The 27,105-nt window shown below is 45.4% G+C and overlaps 1 protein-coding gene across 7 annotated transcripts in view; it reads left to right on the top strand.

The window, feature by feature from the left end:
* The window catches only part of ANO2 (anoctamin 2), a 318,934-nt gene that overhangs the window by 124,048 nt on the left and 167,781 nt on the right, over positions 1-27,105 (top strand). For all 7 annotated transcript variants that reach the window (XM_036019420.1, XM_036019422.1, XM_036019421.1 and 4 more), the window contains one exon: positions 956-1,020. In XM_036019420.1, the coding sequence (XP_035875313.1) occupies positions 956-1,020 (65 nt within the window). The remainder of the gene's footprint in view (positions 1-955; positions 1,021-27,105) is intronic.

Consider the following 27,105-nt stretch of genomic DNA (forward strand, 5'->3'; position numbering starts at 1 on the left):
TTCCCTGGACCATTCCAATAGCCCCCCTGTGCGCCCAGCCCTCGGCCTATCCTCCCCCAGCAGCCAGAGTGAACTATCTACAGTCTAAATCAGATCATTTCCCCCTCATTTCTGCAAATGTCCTAATGGCTTCTTTCAAAGTCCAAAGATTTGAGCATAGCCTACAAGCCTCTGAATGGCCACCACAGTACTTTCTGACATTATCTCCCATTATTCTCTCCCTATTCTTCCCAGGACACACCACATGTACTATTTTTTAGGGTCTTTGCCCAAGAAGAGTGTTCTTTTGCCTGGAACATTTCCTCACTTCCTTCAGGCCTCAGCTCAAATGTCCCCTCTTCAGAGAGGCTTTTCCTTGCACTCCTGTCTAAAATAGTACCAACCCCACTCCCTCCTTTCATAGTCTACTCCCTCACTTTTATTTTTCTTCATGGCATTTATACGTCTTTTATGTTTATATTAAGTTTGTACCCACACACAAGAGTGTAAACTCCACGAGAGCAGCAACTTTGTTTGGTTTGCTGCTGTATCCAGTGTCTGGACAGTGCCTGGCAGAGAGCAGATGTTTGATAAATACTTGTTAAATGAGTGAATGAATGCCAGAGCTCATTATTCAGTCATAAATGAATGCCAGAGCTCATTTCACTGGACTAAGCAAGACAAGGGAATAAAGAAGGTGGAATTGTGATGACTAGGCGTAGCATTGCCTTGGAGTGTGATATTATTTAAGGAAGCAGTCAGTGCGCATAGCCTCCTGCCTTTGGACGTCTCCCTCGAGGATGTTTCATGAGAATTTTCCTAGAACCTGGACTTTGGAAATTCAATTTTGACTTTCTCGTCATCCAAGTTAAGCCATTAGGGTAGCTTTGAAGGGTAAAATCTTGACTTTCTAGGATAGACAAATGTGAACAGTTGCTCCCCCATTCTAATCTGTTTCCCTGTTTTTCTTGTTTAGCTGCTCTATCAAGAATGGGCACGCTACGGAGTGTTTTATAAGTTTCAACCTATTGACCTCATCAGGTAAGATGTGGGAGGATATTCTTGGAAAGATTCTAGAGATGTAAGTCCTGAAAGATACCTGTCAACTGTCTTAGCTCCTGGCAGAGCATTGGTCAAGCAGAGGGGTCTGCTTTACTAGGTTGTATTATTTCCATGTTGTGTCTTATGGATGGGGAAGCAGCTTGGGGACAGGAGGGAGAACAGAGGCTGTGTGACGTAGCAGATAATGTAGACTGATACACTATGACTTCTGTCTTGAGGTCCTTCAGCACTATGGTCTCTCCCTGCCCACTCTTTTGTAGGGAGGGAGGGGCATATGGATTTATATTTCTTATTATTGTCCCTCAATATTTGGTTGAAGCAGATCCTTGGGTTATGGCCAAGTGACACCGTGTTGACCAAGAAAAGGGAAGACCTTAGGAATAAGCTGGCTGGCCTGAGAGGGAATGTGGGCTTTTTATGGCTTCTCCAAATTAGAAGGGAGGGAAGACTGGGTCCTGGTGTCCCTTCCTTCAGTGCTGTCCCTAAAATGATGCTCTGTTACCTTAAGAATTTCCCCCGCTTCTATAGAACTTTGGTGAACAGCGATTTTAAAGAACTTGCTAGAATGCAGTAAGTCTGGCTAGCATAAATTGAGTTGAGGACTCTAGAAACTCAATGAGTTCTTTGAGTTCAGCCTCTTTCCCAACGGGAACATTGGGAGGCAACACTGTCAAGTGGGAAAACACTGCGCTGAGAGTTTGGAGACTGGGTTCTCGGCCAGGCCCAGCCACTAGGGGCTCTGTGTTTCTTTGGGTAAGTCACGGTCCCTCTTTGGTCTTCAGGATCCTTGTCCTAAATTGGGAGGCTGAACTGAGGGATCTCTGAGGATACTTGCTAGAGCATGCTTATTTGGAAGAGATGACTCTCAGCACATGACCGAAATCATGGACTCACTACCACAGTGACACTGTGGCTCTTCTAATGAACTAATTAATCAGCACGCAAACACGGAGAGTGTTCCTGGCTGATTGCCCTGGGCTGGGACTGTGAGAAGGGCAGGAGCCAGAAGGACTGAGTCCAGAGGGAGGAATTCCAGCTTCTTCTTGGAAGAAGAAAGCAGCTGGGGGGCCACAGTCTGGGCAGGTTCACCTCCCACACAGAGATGTGAGGGCCTTCCCAGGGAACTGGGAGCTCGGTTGGACGACTCTTGACAACAGGTGTTTGTTCCAGCTGAAGACCGTTAACCGAAGTGCAGTTAACGGTTGGGTCAGGAAGCAGGGCCACTGGGTGCCTGTGACCGAGGCTCCCTCACCCAGCACCTCCCAGGCCCTGGCTGCCTTTTATGATGCAAGGGCCACCTAGACTGTTCTCTGGGCCACACCAAGGCTGCTTCCTCCATGCCTGATGGGCTTTGATCTTCCTCTCTGCGTCTCAAGTGGCCACCCACTCTGTCGCCTGTTTTCTCCAACTACTCATTTGTTTTTTTAAAAATATGATTAAAAAAATTAAAAATTCTCCTTACCAGAGAGCCTGGTCTTTCCCCCAGAGACTTCAGGTGACTGCCCGCCAGCTAAGTGGGAAATGGCTCCAATATGCATTTGGCTTTGGCCACCAAAGCAGCCTCACCTGCAGGGGAAGAATTGCCTTTGGAGCAGAGCCCTGCTCTGGGGCCTGGCGGTTCCTGAGCACAGAGAGATCAAATCTGTCTAGACGGGGCACGGTGCACTGTGGAGCTGGAGGCTGGCCACTGCTCCTCACAGATCAGATGGCTAGGGAGCTCCCACAACCCTGGGCTAGGCCAGCAGCTGGGCCACGACTGGGAGAAGGCTGCAGCCTCAGGCATCAGTCAGATACTGGCTGGAGGGAATGGACACTGGATAGTGTGTGTGTGGGGAGTTGTTTACCCAGTGATACAAGGAACTCCCTGACCTCATGGGGCTGCTGGAAAGAGAGTCATTGACAGTAATGTGGAGAGAGGGAAGGGGCAGGGGCTTTAGGGGCAAAGGTGGTTAAACAGAGACAGGGAAGCCAAGAAAAGGCAGCTGGGGGGCTCGTAAAGAGAAACCTGGGGTGGAGAACAGCTATACACAATCGGTAGGTGCCACCCTAAGCTTGTTTCACACTCTCTTCCGAATGGGCCATCTCGGTTTCTCTGATTCTGTCAAAGTTGCCTCCTTTATCCTCTTACCTGCCCTCTCTCTCACTGCCCACTTCCCAGTCTGATACCACGCCCAGGGGCTTCTTCAGCACTGGTTCTCTCTTCCTTTATTTCTCCGTCTTTCCTGCCGCCAGCTGTCAGGGCTGCCTTCCCTGAGCCACTGCTGGCCCCACACTGTGACGGGGCTGTTCCATTACTACTTACTAATGTGAATTCTACCCTCTTTGTGCCTCCCGTGGAAATTGTACCCATATGGTCTGTGTTGAAAGATGGACAGAAGCAGGGGAGTCTGGTACAAGTGGAGTGTAACTCGTTCGAAGGCCTGGGAGAGGTATTTCCCCCCATTACCTTGAGCACTCGGCTCCTGTGGTACTCTAGTGCCCCCTCCCCACCCATGACAATCTTTTGGATCATTCTAAAGCACTGAGAGCTCATTGAGGGTGGGAGATCTGTTTGTATTTGGAAAACCCCAGGACTAGGTGTCCTTCCTCTGCAGGCCTTCAAGCCTGAACTTGAGATTTGGAGTTAGAGGTTCCTTTCCCAGGTGGTGAAAGTGGGCAGAGGGGAGATGAGACGCCCTTCCCTGCACCCCTTGCCCCTGGTTGCTCCCGCTGCACCTTCAGTCATGCCCAGCAGGCTGCACTGTGAGACTGCTGATGTGTCTGTCTCTCCAGCCCAACAGGGCTCTCCACCTTTGCTCTGCTCTAGAAGCCTCTGGGCCTGCAGGCCTGCACTCTGTGTGTGTGTGTGTGTGTGTGTGTGTGTGTGTGTGTGTGTGTGTGTAACAGTTGCCTGGAAAGTTCCCAGGTATCCAGCAGGGGCCCGCTCACAGCAGATTCTTCCGGGAACCTCCAGCCAGCAGCACCTGTGCCCTGGCAGAAACACCATTTGTGACTAAGACGATGAGGGACAGGATGCCTTAGCTGGAGGGAAACGGCTCTTCTAGTCCTTTAGGAGCCACGTGAGGGTCCTTGCCACCAGGGGAGTAGATTTCTGCCTGTGCTGCTCTGGGCTCACACACCAACATCCCAGGAGGGAAATGGCCTTTATTTTCTGGGGAGCCCTGGGTCCTGGGGCCTTTGGGGTTTGTACAGGTGCAACCCAGTGTCCATCAGGAACATGACCTGTCTTTTCACTAAAATTAATGTCTGCTCACAGGATGATTTTCTTAGCTGGGAGGTTTTGATATGAATGAGACGAAACAGACTTTAAACATCTGAGTTTGATTTAGCTCCTAACTGTACTTTGCTGAAGTTGATGTGCAGAACGTTTACTTTTAAGCATCTGCAACTGCAACTGCCTATGGCAGACAGCATGAGGAAGCGGGGGTCCAGAAGTCTACTAGGCTCGGGGGCGATGGCAGCATGCTGATTTGGGGAATTCACCAAAGGGATCACTCAAGGGCAGCATGCACCACACCGAATCAGGAGTACAGCCTGGGGAGGGACCAGTGGCTCTCACTCACTCATTCCTACCTCCCACAGAGCTCCTTCAGGGATGCCCACTGTATGAGTGAGGCTTCCTAAAAATCAGGGCATGAAACCTGTGCATGTGACAGCTCTGGAGTTCTCTTAGAAATGTCTGGCTTGAAATTTTGAGACATGACCATTTCCATAACCTCATATCAATGTCTATGGGATCGTATCATCTCAAGAGCCTCTGAGCATCATTTGTGGACAGCAAGAATGACATGTGCTGCCCCCTTCCTCCCACTCCCACACATATCTCTACCACCTTAGACTCCCAGCCCTCTCCAGCCCCACCCATGGGGGATCCATTCGGGACCCTGGCATCACACGAATTGGCTTTCCCTACTCCTACTGCAAGGCAGATAGATGCCCTTGTTCTTGCCAGAGTTCTCTAGGATGTCTGAGAGGAGGCTGTGTGATTTGACCCAACCCTCTCAGTCGGTCTCTGGACCCCACTTGTACCATCCTGAAGCGTGACCCATCCACTCCCTCCTGGAGGGAGATGGAGGGAGCCACATTCCTTCTTAGGAGGCTTCTCAGCGGGCCCCGCTGCTTTGGGGGAGGGAAAGGGGAGGAAAAAATGTTAATCAGCCTGTGATTAATTATTTCCTAAGCCCTGCTGCCTCCTCCTTGATCCTTCCCTGGGATTTATAAAGGCCATTCAGCTCAATGCAATAAATATTTACTGACGCACACAGTGAGCAAGCCTCTGTGCTCGGAAACATGGGTGGTGCAGCAATAAATAAAGTGAAGTTTGTGCCCTTAGGATCTATCAGTTTTGTAGGAAGACGGACATGCAATTGAGGGTGAAGTGAGGGCTTTTAAGGACTATAAGTATAAACATGATAATATAGGACAACAGAGGAAGAGTGATTGCTACTAACACAATATGGGAGGACTTTCTGGAAGAGGTGGCACTTGAATTAGAAATGTTGCTTTCTGAAGGACTGAAGTTAAATGTCCTGAATGTGTCTTCATTGCCAGCTTGGGCTATCCTGTGTGTAGCTTGATATTGGTGGCCAAAAATCACATTGACCCAAAGTCTGATTCTTCGGACTGTTGACTAGGAGTGGTAAGATCAAAAACTTGACTTGCAAACCTTACCTCTATGGATTCTGTGCTAGCCTGGTCCATGTACCTTGATCTGCACTGTAAGTTAGCAGAGAATCCAGGGTTGCAAAGAGGTGAGCCTGGATCCAAGAGAGGAGGCTAAGGTGATGTGAAGTGTGGGACTAGCACCTTGGTATTCACACAGGCCTCAGCACTTGAAGCATTAGATTTAGCTGGGACGTATTTTGCAGTCTGGAAAGAAATACCTTACGGCCCTGAAGATTATTTTTCTTCTATCCCTGAGGGGGTGGGAGTAGAATTGACCAAGAAAAGTGACAGTAGCTGGTTCAGGCAAAGCAGAATCAAGGATAACAATGTTCTGTGCTGTTACATTTTGGCCCATTTTACAGATCAGAAAAATAGATCAGGCTGGTTATTAAATCTGGCTGTGAAGAGGCTCTATCCTATTCTCCTTTCTCTCTCTTCCCCTACTAAGGGTCACTCGCTTCTAGTTTGCACCCTCCTGGAGGGAAGGCCGTTGGCCTGTGGCTGGTCAGTGGGCAAGCAGTAGGAATATATGATACGTGCAGCACCAGTCCAAGACCGCATCCAAAGTCCATCTCAGTCCTCTGAAGGTGGCTTCTGAAGCCTCAGAACAACTTTCCATAGGTGGTGGCTCCTATTAGATCAAACTTTTAAAATCTCCCTCCTGTACTATCAGCCATATGGTGCAGATGGTGGATCTCAGGAGGCTACACGTGGGCTCCCACAAATCTATGGGCAGAGTAGGGGAGGAAAGAGTCACTTGTCTCACCAGCCTACTGCTTCCGTGACTCCCTTATGTCTTGTCCTATTTTCCAAGGAGGACCAGAAGCTGATATTAAGCTGAACATGTATGACAAGCTTTCTATTTTGTATCCACTTGGCCCTTGTGTGCAATAAATTCTCACTAATGTGGACCCCTGGGACCACAGCAGAGCGTCACAGAGGTGGAATGAGCTCAGAGGTCAGCCTCCTCCATGCCTGACCCTGGAATGAAGGAATGAGGCATTCTTCTCCCAGTGTATTTATTTAGCAGATTCTCAGCCTCTGCTTGACTTTTTATACAGTAGGGAGTGCCTTGCCTCAGGGGCAGCTCGTTTGTCTGCTGGACATTTCTAGCCACTAGACACGGTCACGGAGCCAGCCAGAGCCCTGCTGACTGCCCTCCTTCTGTTCCAGTTTCGCTCCCTGGAGCCCCAGGAACAAGAGTACTCTGTCATGTAGGTCAGCCCTTTAATTATTTGAAAATAGCTTTTGTGTCAGTAACAGTTCTCATATACCTAGGCTTTCTTTTCTCTAAACAAAACGCTCCTGGACCTGTGTGCATGTCCTCATGTGACATGGTCTCTTCAAACAACCTTATTATCACGATCGTCTTCTTTGGGTCTCACTGGCCTGGGAGACTCAGAGCAGGGCTCTTCCATACACATCACCTGGTGTAGTCAAGTCAACACATGTTTTGTACTGACCAGGTGTCAGGCATTGGTGCTGGGGGTATGCAGATGGATTAAGCAGGACCCCATTCTCGAGGATCTTAAGTTCAAAGTCAAATCTCTGAGCTTGCAGATGACCACTGAGCTTTCCTGGGAAATGAAGGGATAAAGTGATGGGAAAAAAATTTCAAAAAAGTAATTGTGAGGATGGAGAAAACCAGCATGTGGAAAAGATCATGGCAGGGGGGAACTGACTCCCCAAACTAGTCACCTGTGATGATGGGCTCAGGGGTATCAGCTTTGCCTGAGGCAAAGTTTATTGGGGGTGAGTGTAACTTTCTGGAAAAAGCCATTTGATGCATAGTAGCCACAGATCCTGGAAATTCTCAGAAAACATTTTAGGATCACATCAAGTAGGGATTTACCAGATCATGGCCAAACCCCACATGTTCAACTTAGGCTCAAACAAAAACTGAGCCAGCCTGGGAATATTTCAGGGAAGGAAAAGTATTGCGATCAAAGATTTGGAGAGGCATGCACATGAAGATAGACTTAAACAGATGAGCTCCCTACTCTCGGAAGAAAATGCAGAAGGAGTGAGGGCGGCATGCTTTCCATTAAAGATGGGTAGAGTGGCTGTGCACGTGTTTATCAAGTCCTGAGGTACTTGCCCAGGAACAGGGTTGAGAACTGGAGCTCAGTTTAACTCTAGCTTTGTTTGTAGTTGATGTAACATTTGCACAAACCATTCTCCCTTGAGCCTCAGTTTCCTCGGCTATGGAATAGGGATCACAACACCTGTCCTACTTGCTTGCGAGGATTATGATTAAGCGATGCGCAAATACTGTGGTGATGGGCATAGGTTTGGTTAAGTAATTATCTAACTGCTCCCTGGGGGAAAATTATAGTATCCCCTAAAATAGCAGAATTTTATATAGTTCTTTAGTTCAAGAATTTTGACAAATATTGTATACTCATAAAACTTTTTTCATTGTAAATCAATGTACTGCATCTATGCATTTCGCAAGTGACTTCTGTGCCTCCCAGTGACCCTGCAGAGTGGGTATCCTCACCTCCATTTATGGGTGGGACACTGAACTCAGTGAAATAATGTGCTTCCCAAAGCCACAGAGCAGCCCATCTGGGATTCAAACCGAGGCCTGTCTGATTCCAGAAACTATGACTTTTCTCTTGGGCCATGTAGCTGAAGGTGACACAGAGCTCCATCCAGCCTGATGTCTGGCCAGCTGGGTTTTAGTGTTAATCCCTTTAATTAGCCATCTCTGAGGGGAAGCTGGTGTGGTCTGCTGGTAAGCACAGCTGACTGACCACGGTCAACCCTTGCTTTACCACAGAGTCATCACTGTGAGCCTTCCTCTGTGCTTGGTGGGAGTGGTGTGTCACTCTTGGGGCCTGATGAGCTGGGTTAAGTTGTTTGTGCTCCTGTTAAGTGAGCCCAGAATGCCATGTTTTTTTTATTTTGCTTTTTCATTTTTTTCTAGTCATTTATTTTCCTGACTTCTTCCATGTTGTCAGGCTGTCAGCTGTCACTTCTTGCTTTTGTTAACTGAGCAGCTTCCTTGCTGACTCCAATTTGCTGGTTGGTCTCAGTTGCATGTTCAGCAACTAGACACCTGAGCCATTAGCATTGTGCACCAGGTAAGACTCTTCCACAGCCTGTCCTGGAGTCTGGCTCCTGTTAGGTGTGGGATGTTTTGGAGGGTCTGCTTTTGTCATGGAAATGTCTCCTTTTTGTTTCTCAGTGAGAGTGAAATGGTGTTTTTGAAGTCCACAAGGCCTCAGAGATGGGACCAGAGTGAGTATGATGCAGCAGGTGCCTTCTTTGTGAAGAGCTCCATTTTGTTCTCCTTACTTGTTTTGGGAGATCATGAGAAACCAAGATTATCAAAGATATTTTTTGCAACAACAACACGAAGTGGGCCCCTGCATCAAGGTTCTCCTGGATAAAGAGCTTTGTCCAGGTGATGGTGTCAAAGCTAAAAGAAGGAGGGAAGCAGGATGCTTAGAGTGTAATGATGAGACATAAAGAACCTTTCTGGTGGAGGTCACAGGTCTGTAAGGGAGAACCTGACAGGGAACTAATGCACACAGCTGTATATAGAATGGCAAGGTCACAGGGGAAAGTTTTGAAGGGGTTCCCAACTCTGTTTACTGCGGTTGATGAGAGAAAAGTGAAGCTACAGGATATGTGAGTTTTGGGTAGAAGGCAGAGATTTGAAGGAGAGAAGAAATATGGTTGGGGATTTACAAGATTTGGGTTAGGGCTGAGAAGAAGCACCATGGCTGCGGGAAGTGGTTGGAGGAGATATCTGAGACAGTGTGGAGTAGGAGGCCTAGACAAAGAGATCGTGACGATGGGAACAAAAAGAGATGCTGTCCAGTGGTTTCTCTGGAATTTAGGCAGGTGGCAAAACAAAGGTCGCTAGGGCTGCAGGACTTATGTACTCCAGCTGCGAGGTGAGAGTGGACACATCGGAGTTCAGTTCTTTTCTCACCCGCTCTTGGGAAACTGTGGGCAAGTCCTTCAGCCCCTTTGGACCTGGTGCAGCTCCTTGCCCTGGCGGAGCCATTGGAATCTTTGTGTCTCCTCCACAAAGCTGGCGATGGCAGGTGCAGTCCTGTCTGTGAGAGTCAAGGACCTGAGGTAGATCTGTGGGACTTATCTTGCCCTAGAATGAGCGAGGGGACACTAGCATGTGGACAAGGAGTTACCATGGACACGGCCCAACTGTTTGATCCCATGAGCCACTGTTTCACCACGTGCAACTGGAGCCCCCGAGCTCCCCATTCCTGCTAATGATATTCCCTTGAGTGATGTTCTCCACCCACACCACATGGGTATGTAACCAACATAAACACAAAATGTCTTAACACATGGAATAACATCGGTGGAACACACGTTACAACAACAACCTCAAGATAGCTATATTTAATTAGCCCGGCATGCCCTGGCTATTCGCACAGGCACATGCCTCTGTTTTAGAAACGGAAAACCACAGCATTTTGTGGGTCTGGAAGTCACAGACATAGTAAGAAAAACCAAACAAAACCAAACAAAACTTCAAAATCCCTGCCTGGGAGACTGCTGTCCTCCACTACCTTCTTGGGCTTATCTGAAGGTATTCAAAGACATGGATAGTTGGGTAAGTCAAGAAGAATCCACGTAGGGCTTCCAGAATTGCTGTCTGTCCCTGGCAGGATGGTTGGCTCAGCCGTGGAGGGGTTGTGGTGCTCAGCCTGTGCCACCCAGCCCAGCAAAGGGACTCAGAAAACCCTCCTTGTGGGCTCAGGACTCTGGGTCATTGGCTCGACCTCCTCGGTGTCTTTCATAGAATCTGTATTCAATTGACAAGGTCAGGAGAGACAGAGAGGGGATTAGAGGACTGGGATTTCGAAAGTTTTATTTGGGCATTTTAGTCTGGAGGAGGGTAAGAGCAATGGCTTAGTTTTCAGCTCTTATCTATTCTAACAAAATGGCAATATTTCTTTTGGCGGATATTCTGCCCAATCCTCAGCGTTTGAGCAGGAAGGCAAGCTGCTCAGCGGAGAGAAGTGAATCAGCCATAGACTAAGGGTGTCTGTTTGCCCCATTCAGGGGCATTCAGCCTCCTGGAAGCCCCATCTGGATTCTTCTTGCTGGAGTTCATTCCTTTCATTTTTGCTCATTCTCCATGTTTACCTCATGGTCTATTCCACCGTCTGTCACATTCTGTGAAATCACATCCCCTTTGAATATACTAGCCCTTCTCTGAAGGTTACAGGGATGTCCAACCTGTGGCCCATGGGCTGCATGCAGCCAGTATGGCTGTGAATGTGGCCTAACACAGAATCATAAATTTACTTAAAACATTATGAGTTTTTTTTGTGATTATGTGTCACAACATACTTAATGTGTAGCCCAAGACAACTCTTCTTTTTCCAGTGTGGTGCAGAGACAGCAAAAGGTTAGACACTGCTGGACATCTAAGTTAAGCCCTTCGATGATCCAGCAGCCAGCCAGAAACATCTGTATGGGGACAATGTGAAAGGTATAGAAGGAAGATTCCCCAAACTCAGAATTCTTGCCATCCAGTTGTGAAGAAGACTCAATGTTTTGCAAAAGAGATTTCAGAGGACTTACGACTCAGTACAATTTAACCCAGCTTATTTACTGAGTACCTTCTCTGTTCTAGACACTGTTTTAGGCACTGGAGTTAAAGTGATGAAAAAGATAGCTGTGGACTGACCTTGGGTAATTAGATGATTTATCATCTAACCTGAAACACTCTTGAGAGTGAAAGTGAGTACTGTTAGTAGTTATGCTAAGTGTACTGGTCAGTTGTTATCACAATAATGCTGCATAACAAACTATCCCCCAAGTCAGCAGCTTACAACATTTTCTTGCTCTTGTATCTGTAGGTTGAGTGGAAAAGCTCTCTTCAGGCTGAGGGTTGGGTGGGCTTGGCTCCAAGCTTCAGATTGTGTTCAAATCTCCATAGATCTTCTCGCTCCTTTGAGATCATCAGCTTTCTGGGCATGTTCCTCTCATGGTGAGTCACAAGAGCACAAGGAAAGGAACAGAAACACAACACCTCTTAAGGCATCACTGGCATCACATCCATTAGCATTCTATTGTCCAACGTAGTCGCATGGCCAAGCACAAATACATGCTGCTGGGAAGTATACTCCTTCTTTTTTATTTTATTTTATTTTATTTTATTTTATTTTATTTTATTTTATTTTATTTTATTTTATTTTTTTATTTCAATCATTGTTCAAGTACAGTTTTCTCCCCCCTAGTCCCATTCCAGCAGTATACTCCTTCTTAACAGGAGAGAATTTAATCTTTGTTCAGTGACAATCTAGCAACAGGTATAAACCAGGATCATCCTAGGAATAACTGGATCTGTGAAGCTTGTGATTTAGCAAGGAAGACAGGTAGTATGTGGTTATGGTATGACGTGGGTCACAATAAGAGATGTGGGGTACAATGAGAATGCAGATATAGGGCCTACGTGGAGAAGAAGTGACATTTGAACCAAGATCTGATGCACGAATGAAAGTAAGATGAGCCAGGCAAAGATGAGCAGGATAGTGACGATAGCTGACGTTACATGGTACGTCCTGTGTGCCAGCTACTGCTACAGCCCTTTGTATTTGCTAACCCACAACAACTCTTTGAGATAGATGCTATTATTCTCAGTTTATAGTTGAAGACTTGAGACACAAAGAGGTTGGTAAGTCACACAAAGTCACACAGCTAGTAAGAGGTAAGATTTGAGCTTTTAGGTCCAGTTCTGGAGTTGGTTCTCTTCACCACTGTGTGAATTTCCCTGCTGGAGGAGGGGGCCTGGGTGCTGGAAGCATCAGCTCTGGGGGGCATGATGGGGACCAGGCTGGGGTGAAGCAGGGGCCAGGTTCTAGAGGACTTTGGACTTTATCTTAAGGAAAAGAGTATGTCTGAAGGATTTGGTTTCTGTGGGTGCACGTGTGTGGGTGGCATTGATATGATCTGTTGGCTTTCACTTTTAAGGACTTGAGGCTCTTCTGTGTAGGGCACTAGCAAGGACCTGAGACTGTACATAATGTGCCAAACAAGATGGAGGGATGAGGTGGGAAGCCTGCGAGAAGAACCACTTTTCGTCCTGGATGTCTTCTGTCCTTCTTAGAGGACTCGTAGGCATTCTAGGTCATGTGTCTTTGTGCTAGAGTCTCATTTATTATCCTCACCATTTCACATCCTCACTAACCTGGAAGTCTCATGAGATTGTCATCAGTGTGTGGGAACCATCTCTCCCAGTTCACCGGTGGTGGACGTCTTGGTGGTCCTGGTGGTGACTATCGCTGACATAGTGCTCTCCCGCCACAGTCACCATGAACCAGTGTCACCATGTCCTTTGTGTGCACCATCTGGTTGAATCTTCATGGTAACCCTGTGACATTGACACAGTTATTGCCCCCATTTTCAAGATGAGGAGGGCACTGCAGCACAGAGTTGATAAGTCACTTGCTTGAAATCTCAGGCAGTAAGACTCTAGAGTCCATTGTCTTAACCATTTTGCTACACTTTGAGGGAGGAAAACAGTGTCAGTGAGACACATGGGCTGCTTCCTAAAAGGGGATGGTGGGGGCTAGTGGACAGATGTGGTCAGGTGTTCGGATGGGATAGTGAAGGGGCTCTAGAATCTTTTAGAATAAAACAGATATGATTGCCATACATCATGGGGACTTAAGAATTTTAGGTCTGGGGGGGCGGTCCTTGAATACTGTCCTCTTATTTTATAAAAAAGGAGTCAAAATCTTCTAACAGAATTAATGAGGCAGAGGGACAGAAGTGTTATGTCCAAGGCCACTTCTAAATAAGGAATGTTTAATCTGTGTTGCTATAAGTTGCTGACATTTAATACAGAGAGGTGAGCTGGGAGGTAGAAGTATGTGTGGGATTAGAGATAGGGGATGATGCTCTGGGAAGGCTGACTTACCTGCTACCTTCTTCACCTAACAATAGGGGGATTGGGCCAGGTGGTCTATAATATCCCTTCCAAGGTCAACTTTCTAGACTATAGGATAGAATCTCAAGCCTGAAGCCAGTCTGGGGGAAAGACCCAAGGTCTCACAAGGACACAAGTTGAACTAGGGATTGGAACCCAGGAGCCTGGACCCCAATTCTGGACTTTGTCTATTGGACTCACCACCACCTGGGACACCCCCACCCCCACCTACCCCAACATATTGGATTTCTCTTTTCCTCTCCCCCTTCCTGAACAGCCCCATCTCTGTTCTCTTTTGCCTCTCCGGCTTTGATCACATCTGGAGCATTTTGTAGAGTTGATGAGTGTGTGTTTTCCTGTTAGGACACATGGTGTATGTCAGAGGCACTTAAGAAGGTCTGGACAAGTGGAAAAGTCTGTGTGGCATCTCAGGGGCCTCTGGCCTGGAGCACTGATGGCAGCTGCATGGCAGGGGCCTGGCATGAAGGCCACTGACTATAGGGGAAGGTCTGGAGGCTCAGCCTGGGGACTGGTGCTCCAAATGACTTGGAGTTGTCCCAGTGGGGCTGGTGTAAGGGAATTATGTGTGTATGTTAGTGGGCCCATGCATATGTCTGCATATATGTGTAAGAGGACTGGACGGGCCCCTCTGCCTTGTTGCCATGGGATGCTGCCCTCAGGGCTTTGCTCTCTATGGTAACTGGGGCTCTTATCTGCACATCTGCACAGTAATATGAATCAATGGTGTGTCACCTACAGGTAGACAGAGGGTGATGAATGTGACATAGGGCAGAGAGGCAGGCAGAGCAGTGCTCTGTCTGTGAAAGGTGACAATCATTTCCAGTGAGCCAACCAGCAGGCCCAGTGACCAGTGTGGATGGGTGAGATACAAAGTGGGCTTCCCATAGTGAATGAGCTGGGAACATGCCCAGTCCTGTGTCCCTTGATCAGAGTTCTCTTTGCTATCCGTTACCCTCTTGGTGTTGGTCTTTCATTCTCAGAGTCCTGGGCTGAGGTCACACTTTCCCCACTTTTCTTCTTTCTCCTTTTGTGGTTGGAGGGGTAGGGGGTAGTATGCCCTGCCAACTCTGGTCACCATTCATTTGGAGCATGGCCCCCTGAGGCTGCCTCCTCAGCCCTCCCTGTACCTTCCAGGGCCCAAGGTATTTATCTCCAGTTTTCACAGCTATGTGCATCTTCCTCTAAAACTCTGGTTTCCTCAAACTTTCTCCTTTTCCCTCCACCATTAACCCTCAGGCTTTATTCTTTTCCCTCCCATCTCCTTTCCTTACCCATCCATCTCAGCTACTCTGTATCTGTCTGTTCCTAGTGACTGCAGACTTGGGGGCAAGTCATCCCATCTGGGCCTGCTAAAGGTGATCTTGGAAAGTGATAGAAGTATTTTTAGGCCCAGAGTAGGGGTGGTGCTGGGGAATGCCACACAGAGTTCAGCCTGGAAGGTTGTTTATGCTCTTGGAACTCTAACAGAGAACAGCCCCATCTATTCATGGTTCAAATTAAATTGCAGATGCCCTTGAACTCAGGGTTAGGAACGTAAACAACTAGTGGGTCATAGACTTCAAGCAGTGAACAAGCTTGGCAGGAGAGAGGCCTGGTGAGGGCTGGCAGCGGATGGATTTTCCAATTGATGTTTTTCCAGGAGGCTTCCCCGACTTTGTGGATTCCAGGCATCAGAGCACCTCTCTTGGCCAGCACATCTGGGAGTGTGGCTCCTCCTTGGTTGTGAGACAGTTGTGAGAGGAGAGAGAAGAGATTTCCTAGTCTTTCTTCCATTGAACTTGTCTTGCTTAGAAAGAGGGTGGAGAGCTGAGTGAATGGCCTGGAGAATTGCACCATGAGTCTGACATTTAGATTCCTGCTGTGACACAGAGCCCCAGGAGCCTGGGCCTGGGCCTGAGCTCAGGATGCTGTGATGAGGACTCAGCCTGCAGCCTCCCACAGGCTGTGACTTGCTCATTGATTCAGTCCACATTCAGAATACTTGATGATTCAAGAAGCACCACTACTGTGGCAGGAACCATCCCAGGCAGTGGTGATGAAAATGTCCTGCCCCTCAAGGAGCTTATAGTCAACTTGGAAAAAAAATAACTCAGCAAATACTATAGATGGGAGATGAATGTTTGTACAGAACATTCATAGTGGGCCCTAGGTGGGACAAAAGAGGGCTCCTGAATCAGTCAGAGGAGACCTCTTGGAAGATGCAATGACAGAGCAGCATTTGAATAAAGACTTGACGTTAGCCCTGGCCTGTGTGGCTCAGTTTGTTGGAGTATCATCCTGTAGTCAAACGTTTGGGGGTTTGATTCCTGGTCAGGGCACATAGCTGGGTTGTGTGGTCATTCCCAGTCAAGGCGCCTATGATCCCCTGTCCAGGTGTATACAGGAGGCAACCAGTCGATGCATGTCTTTTGCTTCAGTGTTTCTCTCTCTCCCTTCCTCTCTCCTTCCCTCTTTCCTTCCCCCTCTCTCTAAAAGCAATGAAAAAAATGTCCTCAGATAAGGATTTTAAAAGAATTTTTTAAAAAGAGGATGTCAGATGGGGAAAGAGGCGGGAGATGAGCATTTCAGGCACAGAGAATAGCATGAATTAAGGCATGAAGTGCTGAACACGGCAGTCATTTGGGATTGCAAGAAGCTGAGTATGGCTGGAATTAAGACTATATATGAGGGTAAGGTGGGATGGAAGGCAAAAACATTAGGCAGGCATCAGATCATGAAGCCGGCCTGAAATACTTAGCTCAAGGGCTGTGGAAGGATTTTAAGAAGGAAACTGGTAAAGTCAGACTTGAAGAATGTTATTGGAGGGATAGAGAAAGTTCCCCTAGTCACTTTTCCCAGGAGTATGGATTAGCCAGGGCAAAGCAATGCCTTGTGGAAGTGGGCCGTAGTCTGGGTCTCTAGTGGGAAAGAGGGTGCCATGGTGGGCAAGTGAGTTGTCTCCCCTGAGCAAAGTTTCTTCTGGGTCCTTGTAGAGGGAGTCTTCAGATGAGCAAACTGAAGCTCAGGGAAGACTGACTTGTAGCCCAAGGCCGCATCACAAATTAGCTGGGGAGCTGGGGCTTCTGAATGAAAGCTAAATAGGAGTAATGACTCACAGCCTTGCTCTAGGGTGGCCCTGTCTTCTCCATTTTCAACATTATCTGTTACCTGTGGTAATGAATGGCAGCTGTATTCATGGGAACATTTATACAAAATCTATGCAGATAGCAAATTCCCCATCACCCTGGCGTTTCGCCATGATATTCTCTAAGAGCTGGATTTATTTGTTTGGGCTTCCTCTCCTTCTATTTTCTGTTCTCCTGAGGGGAAAGATTATGGGGAACAAAGGCAGGACTGCTTAGCCAGCATCAGTCAACCGGCTGTTATCATGGGGTCTACTCACTAGTTCTGGGTCCTCGAGGATGGGAAGCATACTTCAGATCTTTCATTGGTACACAAGTGGATAAAGTAGTTACCTTGAAAGATAACAGAACCAGGATTCAAAATGTTCTTGACAAGAAGGAACCCTGAGCCAAAACCAACAAGGTGAAATTTAATAGTGGTAAATGTAAAGTCAGGTCAATAGCACTTCAGGACCAAGAGAATTTGATTTGGCAGGCACGTGTGTGAGACAGATGGGACAGGGGAAGGGGGCGAGTAGACCACAGCTAAATACGAGCTCTCGGTTTATTGGCAAACATGACTATGTCTTACACTGGAGTAATGAACTCATGAGGTACGGCTTGTGGGTAATTATGGTGTCACCACTCTTGAGTGGTCAGTCCACCATGGAAGACGGTGCTCAATTCTGGGTGCCTCATTTTAGGAGATATATTGACACTCGAGAAGATTCATAGATGTTGCAAGTTGGTGGCCCCAGGGAAGATATCAGCCAGTAGACCTTTCTTTTAAACGTGGTCCAAAAGATGTTTTGAAAACATTGAAAACAGTTGGAACCTGTGATCTCTAGTTCCCCATAGCTTCCAACACTCCTTATTGTCTTATATCCAGCACTTGCATTTCACTATGGCCTTTACCCTACCCACTTAAACTTGTGACCCTTGATTAAAGCAATTCTAGCAGCACGCCAGACTCACCTGAGAAACCTTTTAAACACACATTTCCTACTTCCGCATATGCTCATGATGGAGTAGCTGGTGTAGGACTAGTTGTTTTCTGCCATAAACAACTCTCAACTAGTTAAGATGTATGTAATAGCAGTTTTCAGTCATTAAACAGTAGTCAGAGAGTCCCTGAAAGAACAACACCATCCCTATAGTTGCTCTGAACAAGTACAAAATAAAATAGCAAGATGATGGACCTAAACCTTACTATATTTGGCGATTACATTAAGTATAAATAGCCTACACATCAAAATTAAGGTATAAATTATTAGATTGGATACAAAGTAATACCTGACTATGTGCTGCCTACTAGAAGCATCATTTAAATATAAAGGCACTGATAAAAGTAAAAGGGTGGAAAGAGATGCACTATGTAAACACTAATCAAAAGAAAGCAGAAGTGGCTCTATTAATATCAGACAGAGGAGGTATTAGGGCAACGGATGTGATCAGAAATACAGATAATGTTTATACTGATACAGGGAACAACTCATTAAGAAAATGCAGCCATCCTATTTGGGATTGTGTGCATCTGATAACAGAGCTTTAAAATACATGGAGCAACAACAGACAAAACAGGAAGGAGAAATAGACAAATCCACAATTATATTTGGCAATTTCAACTCTCAGTAATCGATAGAACATATAAACAATCAGTAGGGGTACGGTAGACTTCAGCAACACTGGGAATGAACTTGCCCTAATTGGTGTTTATAGAACACTGCAGCTAAACTGCAGCAGACACTTTATTTTTATGTGCGCATGGACCATTTACTGAGCTAGACCATATTCTAGCTCATAAAACAAGTTTCAGTGATTCTTAAGAATCGAGGTCATATGGCATGTATTTTCAGACCACAGTGGAATTAAGCTACAGATCATTAACACAAAGAAAGGCTCATCTTGCCTCCTGCCCCTCCGTCACTGCAGGATCGCCCTTCCTTCGTCTGTGTGAGCCAGCCTCAGCCGATTCAGTCATGCACAATTCTTTCTTCATAGACATAGTTAGCCTCTGGAGAAGTTTGGAAATTAGTGGCAAGTGTGAACAAAGAAATTGTTCATAAGACCTGTTTCAGGATGTCCCACCTTACTGTTCTTTTATATTCTCTGGTCATCTCCTTGCATGAAAGATTCACTCCAGGGAAAAATCTCACTTCTAGAGATAGAGCTCTGTCACCCTTAGAACTAGTATCAGGGAAACAGAATCCAGAGACTGGGCTGGACATGGGGACATTTAGGGGTTTAGCCAAAGACATCATCCCTAGAACATGGGGCATAGGCCTCCATGGATATCTATAGGCAAGGGAGTATGTCGGACATATGTCTAGCCATTCCACATTATTTGAACTCTTCCAGTTTCACCAAATGAGAGCCCTTTTCTAACATTTGTTACGTGATTCAACAGGCCATTATTTTTACTTATGAAAATCCATTTCTGACACTCTATGCTAATTTACCAAGCTGGGCTTGTTGATAGAGACAAGGAAAGCAGAAATGCCACCTGTGATCAAGGGCTTTTTGAATAGAGCACCAGCTGAACACCTGGGCCGCCTTGCCTGGCACCTGCCTCGTAGCTTCAGTCAAATAAGACGCATCCTCTCACACTTTGTGTGATGAAGTATTTTAAAGTCAATTCCACACATTGCAACATTTTCCTAGACGGTTTCTTCTTCTTTTAAAGATGTCCAGGAAAGGATGCCTTTGGCCTCTCCCTTGCAACCTATTCCAATATCTCACGAAATCTTCAAGGTTTCCTTTTCCCCTTCCAAAACGGCTTCCAGGAACGTCTTTATTCTTGTTTTCAGAGCCTCCTTCAGAATGTGCACAGCCTCTACTGCCCTCCCTGCCTTGTAACTTTGATTTAAGACTCACAGTTCCTGCGGGCTGAGAGTGGGTTTGGCTGTAGTTCACTGCTGGCGTGTTTACAAGGGAAGGATCATCTTGGAGCCACGTAAATGGGTATTAACTTTCTGCAGTTGTCGCACTAATTGTTTTGTGCGCAGATAATGAGTTCCAGCGATCACTTTGTTCACTTGTAGTCTCCACTAAAATCAAAGGAAGGACTGAACATGTTGACAGGTAGGGCCTGCTAACAGACATTTCTCCATTTTCTTCTATGAAGCCTTTTGGAGCCTAAGAAATCAGACGCTGCTGCTGAGGGTCCAGGGCCTGGGCTAAATGACTGCTGTAAAATGAGGAGAAACTGATTTTATTTGTGTTTTACTTTTTATTTGGAATAATTTCAAAATGACAGAATAATTTAAAACATAATATAAAGAACTCCCCATTGTTGACACTCTGATTTAATTGCTCATATTTTTTTGCCACATTTTCTCTCTCATTCCCTCTTTCTATTCATATGAATATATTATTATTACTAAGCCGTTTAAGAGAATGTGGCAGACGTCATGCCTCTTTACCCCTAAAAACTGCATGTTTTCTAAAAACAAGGATTTTTTTCTTACAGTGTGATTTTCAAAACCAGGAAATTTAACATTGCTGTTATATCATTATCTATTTACTTGACAATTCATATTGAAATTTCCATTGTCCCAATAATGTCCTATAGTTCAATTTATAGTTGGTATACTTCTTTAGTCTCCTTTAATTTGTAATCTTGTGTTTTGTGCTATTGACATTTTTGAAAAGGATCATTTTGACAAAGGTCTCTCACTTTGGGTTTGCCTGATGTCACCTCCTGTTGGGATTCAGATTATGTATTTTTAGTAGGAATCCTACATATGTGATGTGCATCCTCTTCAACACATCACAACAGGAGGCCCATTCTGGCTGTGGGCCCCTTTTATGGCAATGTTAGCTGTGATCACCGTGCTATGGTGGTGTCTGCTAGGTTCCTTCACTGGGGGTTACTGGTTTTCTTTTGTAATTATTAAGAAATTTATGAGGGGTGTCTTTGAGATGGTGTGAATATCCTGTTTATCAGATTTTTACCCATTGCTTTCAGCATGCAGGAATTGTTTTTGGATTATTGTACTTATTGAGACAACATCTTGGAGGAAGAAGAATTGGAGAAACTCCTTTTTAAAGGCTCTGCTTGGTCCCTATTCTTTAAAACCAGAGTACTTTCTGAGGAGAGTAGGCTTTTTATTATTATTTAAATTGAGAATAGAGAAGATAGATTATTGTACTTGTAAATGACTGTGTGTGTGTATATGGGGGTGGGGGAAGGGAGCAAAAATGTGGAAGTGGGAGAAGGAAGCTTGGATAGAGAGATGGGAGTAAAGAAAATCTTGTTGAATGAGTACTTGATTTGATACTGTCAATGCACAGTAAGTTTCCATAATTATTCAAATTGGCAACCAATCAGGTTTCTTATTTTACATATAGAGTCCTGGATCTAGGAGGGCTCTTCAGAGGCCATCTGAGACAGAGGCTTGTGTCTCTGGACAGGAATCACTAGAAAGTTGGGCTTTCCTATCCATTTTGATACTTCCAGAGGGGAGATACCACCATTTATTTCTTGCTTAATGCAGAACTGGGGACTTGGGGAACAAGAAAGAGTCAAATGAGGCCCCTGCTTTTAAGGAACCCTTCAAGAACTCTGCTAAGAGCGAGGCCTCAAATGACCATTCCCCACCATCATCAAATTCTATCAGCACTCTGATTTATCAGTTGTTCTATAAATCTAAGAGGTGTTTTCACTGTTTTTGGACTGCTCTGTCTGGACTGTGACACTCACCTTATAAGGCACTTGACAGTCACTGTCTGAAGGAGTTCCCACTCCCAATTCCAACACCGGTAGGGTATCTGCAAATTCAGCTCAGCTCTGACACTATCTACCTTAAGATAGAATCAGGGACTTCCGGCAAGATGGAGGAATAGGTGGACGCACTGTACTTCCTCGTACAACCAAGATTAGAAAAACAATAATTTACAACAATAATTTACAGACAGAATAACACCCAGATCTGGCAGAGGATTTATCTGAATGGAAGTTGGGCAGCCAAGAAGCTGAAGTAGACGCGTTCATCTGGACTGGTAGGAGAAGACGAGCTGGCAGGCGCGGGGCCGGCTCCGGTTGGCGGCGCGCGGTGGTCAGGGGAAAGTTTGGCGCGAACTCGGCGCAAAAGCCATCCGGGGGCGCAAGAAGGCAGCGGTGATCCCTGAGTATGCAAGCTGCGGCTGGCAGACCCAGAGGGGTAGCGACTGTGGACCATGGCAGAACTCTCGGCCCAGAAGCCCAGACAAGGGTCTGAGTCCAGGAGAACGGAACTATTGCCATTGTTTTCTCCCGTCCTGCTCCCACCCCACCCCCATATATAACGTCACAATCTAGCGACAGGTGAGCACCTAAGGCTCCGCCCCCCACCGTAACAAGAGCAACCAGACCGGAAAAAAAAAAAAAAAGAAAAGGAGAGACAGGAGAAAAAAATATGTTTTCAACAGAGCAGATCAGTCCCCCAGGACTCATCCTTTTGAGCGACCAAGAATTAGCCAATCTATCAGACGTGCAGTTCAAAACACTGGTGATCAGAAAGCTCACGGAACTGGTAGACTTTGGGCGAAATCTAGATGAAAGGATGCAGGTTACCATAAAAGAGATGCAGGAAGATATGAGGAGGAGAGCCAATAGTGAAAGGAAGGAATATGAGTCTCAAAACAATACAGTGGACCAGAAGGAAGATAGAATCAACCAAGCAGGAAAGCATGATGAAATAAGAATTCAAAAAATTGAGGAAAAGATTAATAGCATCCAAGACACCTTTAAACGTTCCAATATCCGAATTATAGGGGTACCAGAATTGGAAGGGGAAAAGCAACAGATTGAGCACATATTTGAACAAATAATAAAGGAGAACTTCCCCAATCTGGCAAAGGGAACAGTCTTCCAAGAAATCCAAGAAGCTCAGAGAGCCCCAAAGAAGTTGGACCCAAGAAGAAACACACCAAGGCACATCATAATTACATTAGCCAAGGTAAAAACGAAGGAGAGAATCCTAGAAGCAGCAAGAGATAAGGGGACAGTCACCTACAAAGGAGTTCCCATCAGACTGTCAGCTGATTTCTCAAGAGATCTTACAGGCAAGAAGGGGCTGGAAAGAAATATTCCAAGTCATGAAAGACAAGGACCTACATCCCAGATTGCTCTATCCAGCAAAGCTTTCATTTAGAATGGAAGGGCAGATAAAGTGCTTCTCAGGTAAGGTCAAGTTAAAGGAGTTCATCATCACCAAGCCCTTATTTTATGAAATGCTAAAGGGACTTATCTAAGAAAAGAAGATAAAGAAAAGACATGTATAGTAAAAGGACAGCAAACTCACAAATATTAACAACCACACCTAAAGCAAAACCAATAGAAACTAAGTAAACAATTAGAACAGGAACAGAGCCACAGAAATGGAGGACACACGGAGGGTTAGCAGCAGGGGGGTGGGAGGAGGAGAGAGGGGGAAAAGGTATAGAGAATAAGTAGCATAGAATGTAGGTTGAAAATAGATAGGGGGAGGGCAAGAATAGTACCGGAAATGTAGAAACTAAAGAACTCACAAGTATGACACATGGACATGAACTAAAGGGGGGAAAAGTGGGCGGGAGGGGGGTACAGGGGGGAGGGGAGAGAAGGGGGGAAATGGGACAACTGTAATAGCATAATCAATAAAATATATTTAAAAAAACTTAATTAAAAAAATAACAGTAAGGAAAAAAAAAAGATAGAATCAGATTCCACAGGGAAAAGACTCAGTACCATGAGACTGCCCTCCACTTCAGATGCCAGTTGTAAGCTAGGTTGTTACCTGTGTGTCTGACCGACTGGCTACAAATTAGAGGTTCCTATGACCCCTCCCTTGGGTTCTATTAATTTGCTAGAGCAGCTCAAGAGCTCAGAAAAACATTTTACTTACATGATTACTGACTTATTACAAATGATATTAAAGGAGGTGAATCAATAGGCAGATGAAAAAATGTAGAGAGCAGGTTTTGAACAAAGGGCCCTCTGTTTTTGTGGAGCCTGGGGCCCAGCATAGTGCCATGTGGATGGAAGTGTTGTTGTTCCCAATGTGGGAGCCCTCTGAAAAGGACCAATGAGTTGTCCTTGGGGGTTTTTATGGAGACTTCATTATGTGGTCATGAGTAACAAAGTTATTGGCCATTGGTGATTAATTCAACCTCAAGCCCTTCTCTCCTCCCCGGAACTCAGGGGGTGAGACTGAAAGTTTCAATTCTTTAACCACTTGGTTGGCTATAATGACAACCAATACCCTCCCTTCAGTGATGTCCAAAAGTCACCTCATTAACATACTAAGAGACACCATTGCTACTCTCTTTAGTTAAGAAATTCCATGGGCTTGGGAGCTGTGAGCCAGGAACTATGGATGAAGGCCAGTTACATTTGAGAAGTGTATTTCAGTCAACTAAATGACTATATATATAATCTTACAAATCACAGCATCTCACTGTCCCATATTGTTTATTACACTTTCATGTGGAGCTGTTCTTGGTTTGAGATGATCATATTTTATTGATTCTTAGAGTCTACTGACTGTAAGATACACATTTATGTCATTAATACTTTAAATTGATGAAATATGCTATGAGAACATTGGTGGTAAAACCCATCATTTATGCTCATTTGTCCATTCACTTAACATTTATTCAACATAAAATGATGTGAAGTTTTGATGGGCAGGCATGAAGAATCCCCTTCAGAACTTAGCTGAAATTAAAAACAAAATAAAAAAATGGAATTGAATAAACTGGAGTTTGCTCCACATTTCCACCATTTCTTAGCTTTATGATCTGGGGAAGATCATCTAACTTCTCTGTGCCTCAGTCCTCACCTGTAAATTGGGGTTAATAATACCCACTTTGTGGTGCTGTTGTTGTAAGGGTTGGAATAATAGTTGAACATCATTCATCTTAGTGTCTGGCACATGATACAGCCCTTATTAGCGTAGACCCTCAGTAAATATTTGTAAGAAGAGTGATTTATAGACACGCAATTAATATGCGTTGTTGTAAGAGTAAATTACAACGGCCATTCCTTTTGATGTTGAAATTACATTCCCTCCACTCTATTTGAACTGTTTTGTTCTTTTTCCAGTGTAGATGGACAACAGCTGGACACCAACCCTTTGATATAGTCTGAGGACAGAAGTCGATTCACCCCTACACATTGCTGTTGAAACTGTAGGGAAATAATGACACCCATGGAGGTGTCAGACATTTGGGGGCCATTTCTTCCTTGTCCCCACTGTCATACCACATGTCCGCTCCCACTAATTGCAGTTACTTTCCTAGCTGTCAGTGTTAATGACAGGGATGGGTGCCATGGCCACTTGGATCTGTTGACCAGAGACAATTATTTTCCTAACATGTTCGAAGCTTGCTTAAAACCATACTACGCATTTTGGTCCCTGGCTGTTCTTTAGTTTTTTTCCTTTTCATTTTGAAATCTGTATGTGTTTTTCTGGCATGCGGAGAGGAAGATGGGGGTAGGGAAATACAATCAAATCCATGTGTTTGCGATGCATTTACCCTGAAATAATAAGAAAGCATTTGTTGGGAAAGAGCCTTTGGATGACTTAGGAGATATTATTATAAGTCCCACATTGGTCTCTTCATCTTCTCAGTCCATGCTGCCACGTGCCAGGTTCTGAGAGATTCAAGTTCACATGGGGACATGGCTTTCTTCTCTTATGCTCTTCCTTGCTGCTTTCATCTCTGAGACCTTGTCTCCTTCCTGCATCCTCAGCATGAGGTGAAAGACACATGATTGAATCTTTACTTCTCTCTGGAGCCTTGGTAGTTGGTAGTCTTAGCTGATAATTGCTACCATGGCCTCATACCCCATCTAGAGACCGTTTGTTTTATCATCTGCAATCCTGAGAATTCTTGGTTGGTGCCCCAAGTGACAGCTAAGTGACTCCTGTGAACTCCTTAACTCTGATGGCTTGTTTATTTTCTCCAAGCTCATGCAAGCTTTCACATCTGATTATTTTGAAGCTCATTTCCTTTCTTTTGACTCCATTCTTTTTGTGTGTATTTTAAAGAGACATGTATCCTTCATACATTTGCTATCACATGTCCAGGGTTGTGAATGAACTTTGCGGGAGGTTTGGATAAGGGATTTATGGCCTTTCCCTAAGATCTGGGAGCTGAATTATTTGGGGCCTGCCATGTTCAGGAGCATCTGTCTTCAAATTTGGAGTGGTCCTTCAGGTTATAATATTGTTCTGTACTCATATAGCTCAGGATCTCTGCCAGTGGTCTGAAAACATGTAACCTTTGATTTAAACCTTAAGTTCTGCTAGGATTCTACATTGGTGTACCAGTAAGAAGAAGGCACTGGGACCAAGAGGGCATATAAGCTCAAGGAAACCTCTAGGAAGCCCCTCTTTCTCTAGGTCTTAAGTTAGAAAATGCTGGGAGAAAGCTCATGGTGGGGAGCCCCACATGTGCATTACTCCAGGGAATCAGGAGCCTGCTCAAAGACACTGGGGCTGCCTCGGATGGTTTCATTCCTGAGTAGCTTCCATGCAAATCACCTGAAGCTTTCTTTCTTCTACTTACCATTACCTGACACACAGAGGTGCTCATTTCACATGTCTGTCATTCATACATTCAACAAGGATTCATCATGTGCTGGGAAAGGGCAGAACCTTATATAACACCCAGGTGGGGAGGAAAAAGATATATAAGCCCTTGAGATGTTTGCAGTAAGGCTGGGGAGACAAGACACAACCACTTAATAAGAGAGTAGAGCTGAATGAGTTCAGGCAATTGTGGCAAAAGGCATAGCATCAGTCCCAGCAACCTCTGTCATAGCTGCTTGGTTCTGGGCCAGTTGTTTAAATTTGTGACCTCTCTTTTCCAAAGAGTGGTGGAGAGGACTGGAATGGGTAGGGTGTGTGAAGGTACTTTATGCACTATAAAGTGCTGTGCGGATTTGTCAGGATGCTTGATCATAATAATAGAGCAGCAGTACAATGCAAAGAAACTAATTAATGGAATGTAACAGGTGAGGTATGAAGACATATATCTGCCAACAGTGCTCATTGCTGGTTGGAGAGATGGGAGGGGCTTGAGGAAGATTGATAGTCTCCAATGTGGCCTTGGACAGACAGCCTAAGCATCTTTACCCTCAGTCAGGATATGTGAAAATATGGTTTAGATGTTAGCTTCGACAAGTTTTCAACCTACTTTTATGCCAAAGCATTGAGCTCATGCTCCGCAGTTCCTTACTATATCATTTACTGCTCACCCCACCAAAGGCTGCACTTAAGGGAGGGGACATTCTCAGAGGCAAACGGGGTCCACTGTGGAGAGAGTAGAGGGAGAAAACTATTCTGACTAACTCCTAAAGAAAAGATTTATGGTGCTCAGGCTAATGCTTAA

Source organism: Phyllostomus discolor, chromosome 2, assembly GCF_004126475.2.
Source record: "Phyllostomus discolor isolate MPI-MPIP mPhyDis1 chromosome 2, mPhyDis1.pri.v3, whole genome shotgun sequence".
In the NCBI taxonomy this organism is placed as follows: Eukaryota; Metazoa; Chordata; class Mammalia; order Chiroptera; family Phyllostomidae; genus Phyllostomus; species Phyllostomus discolor.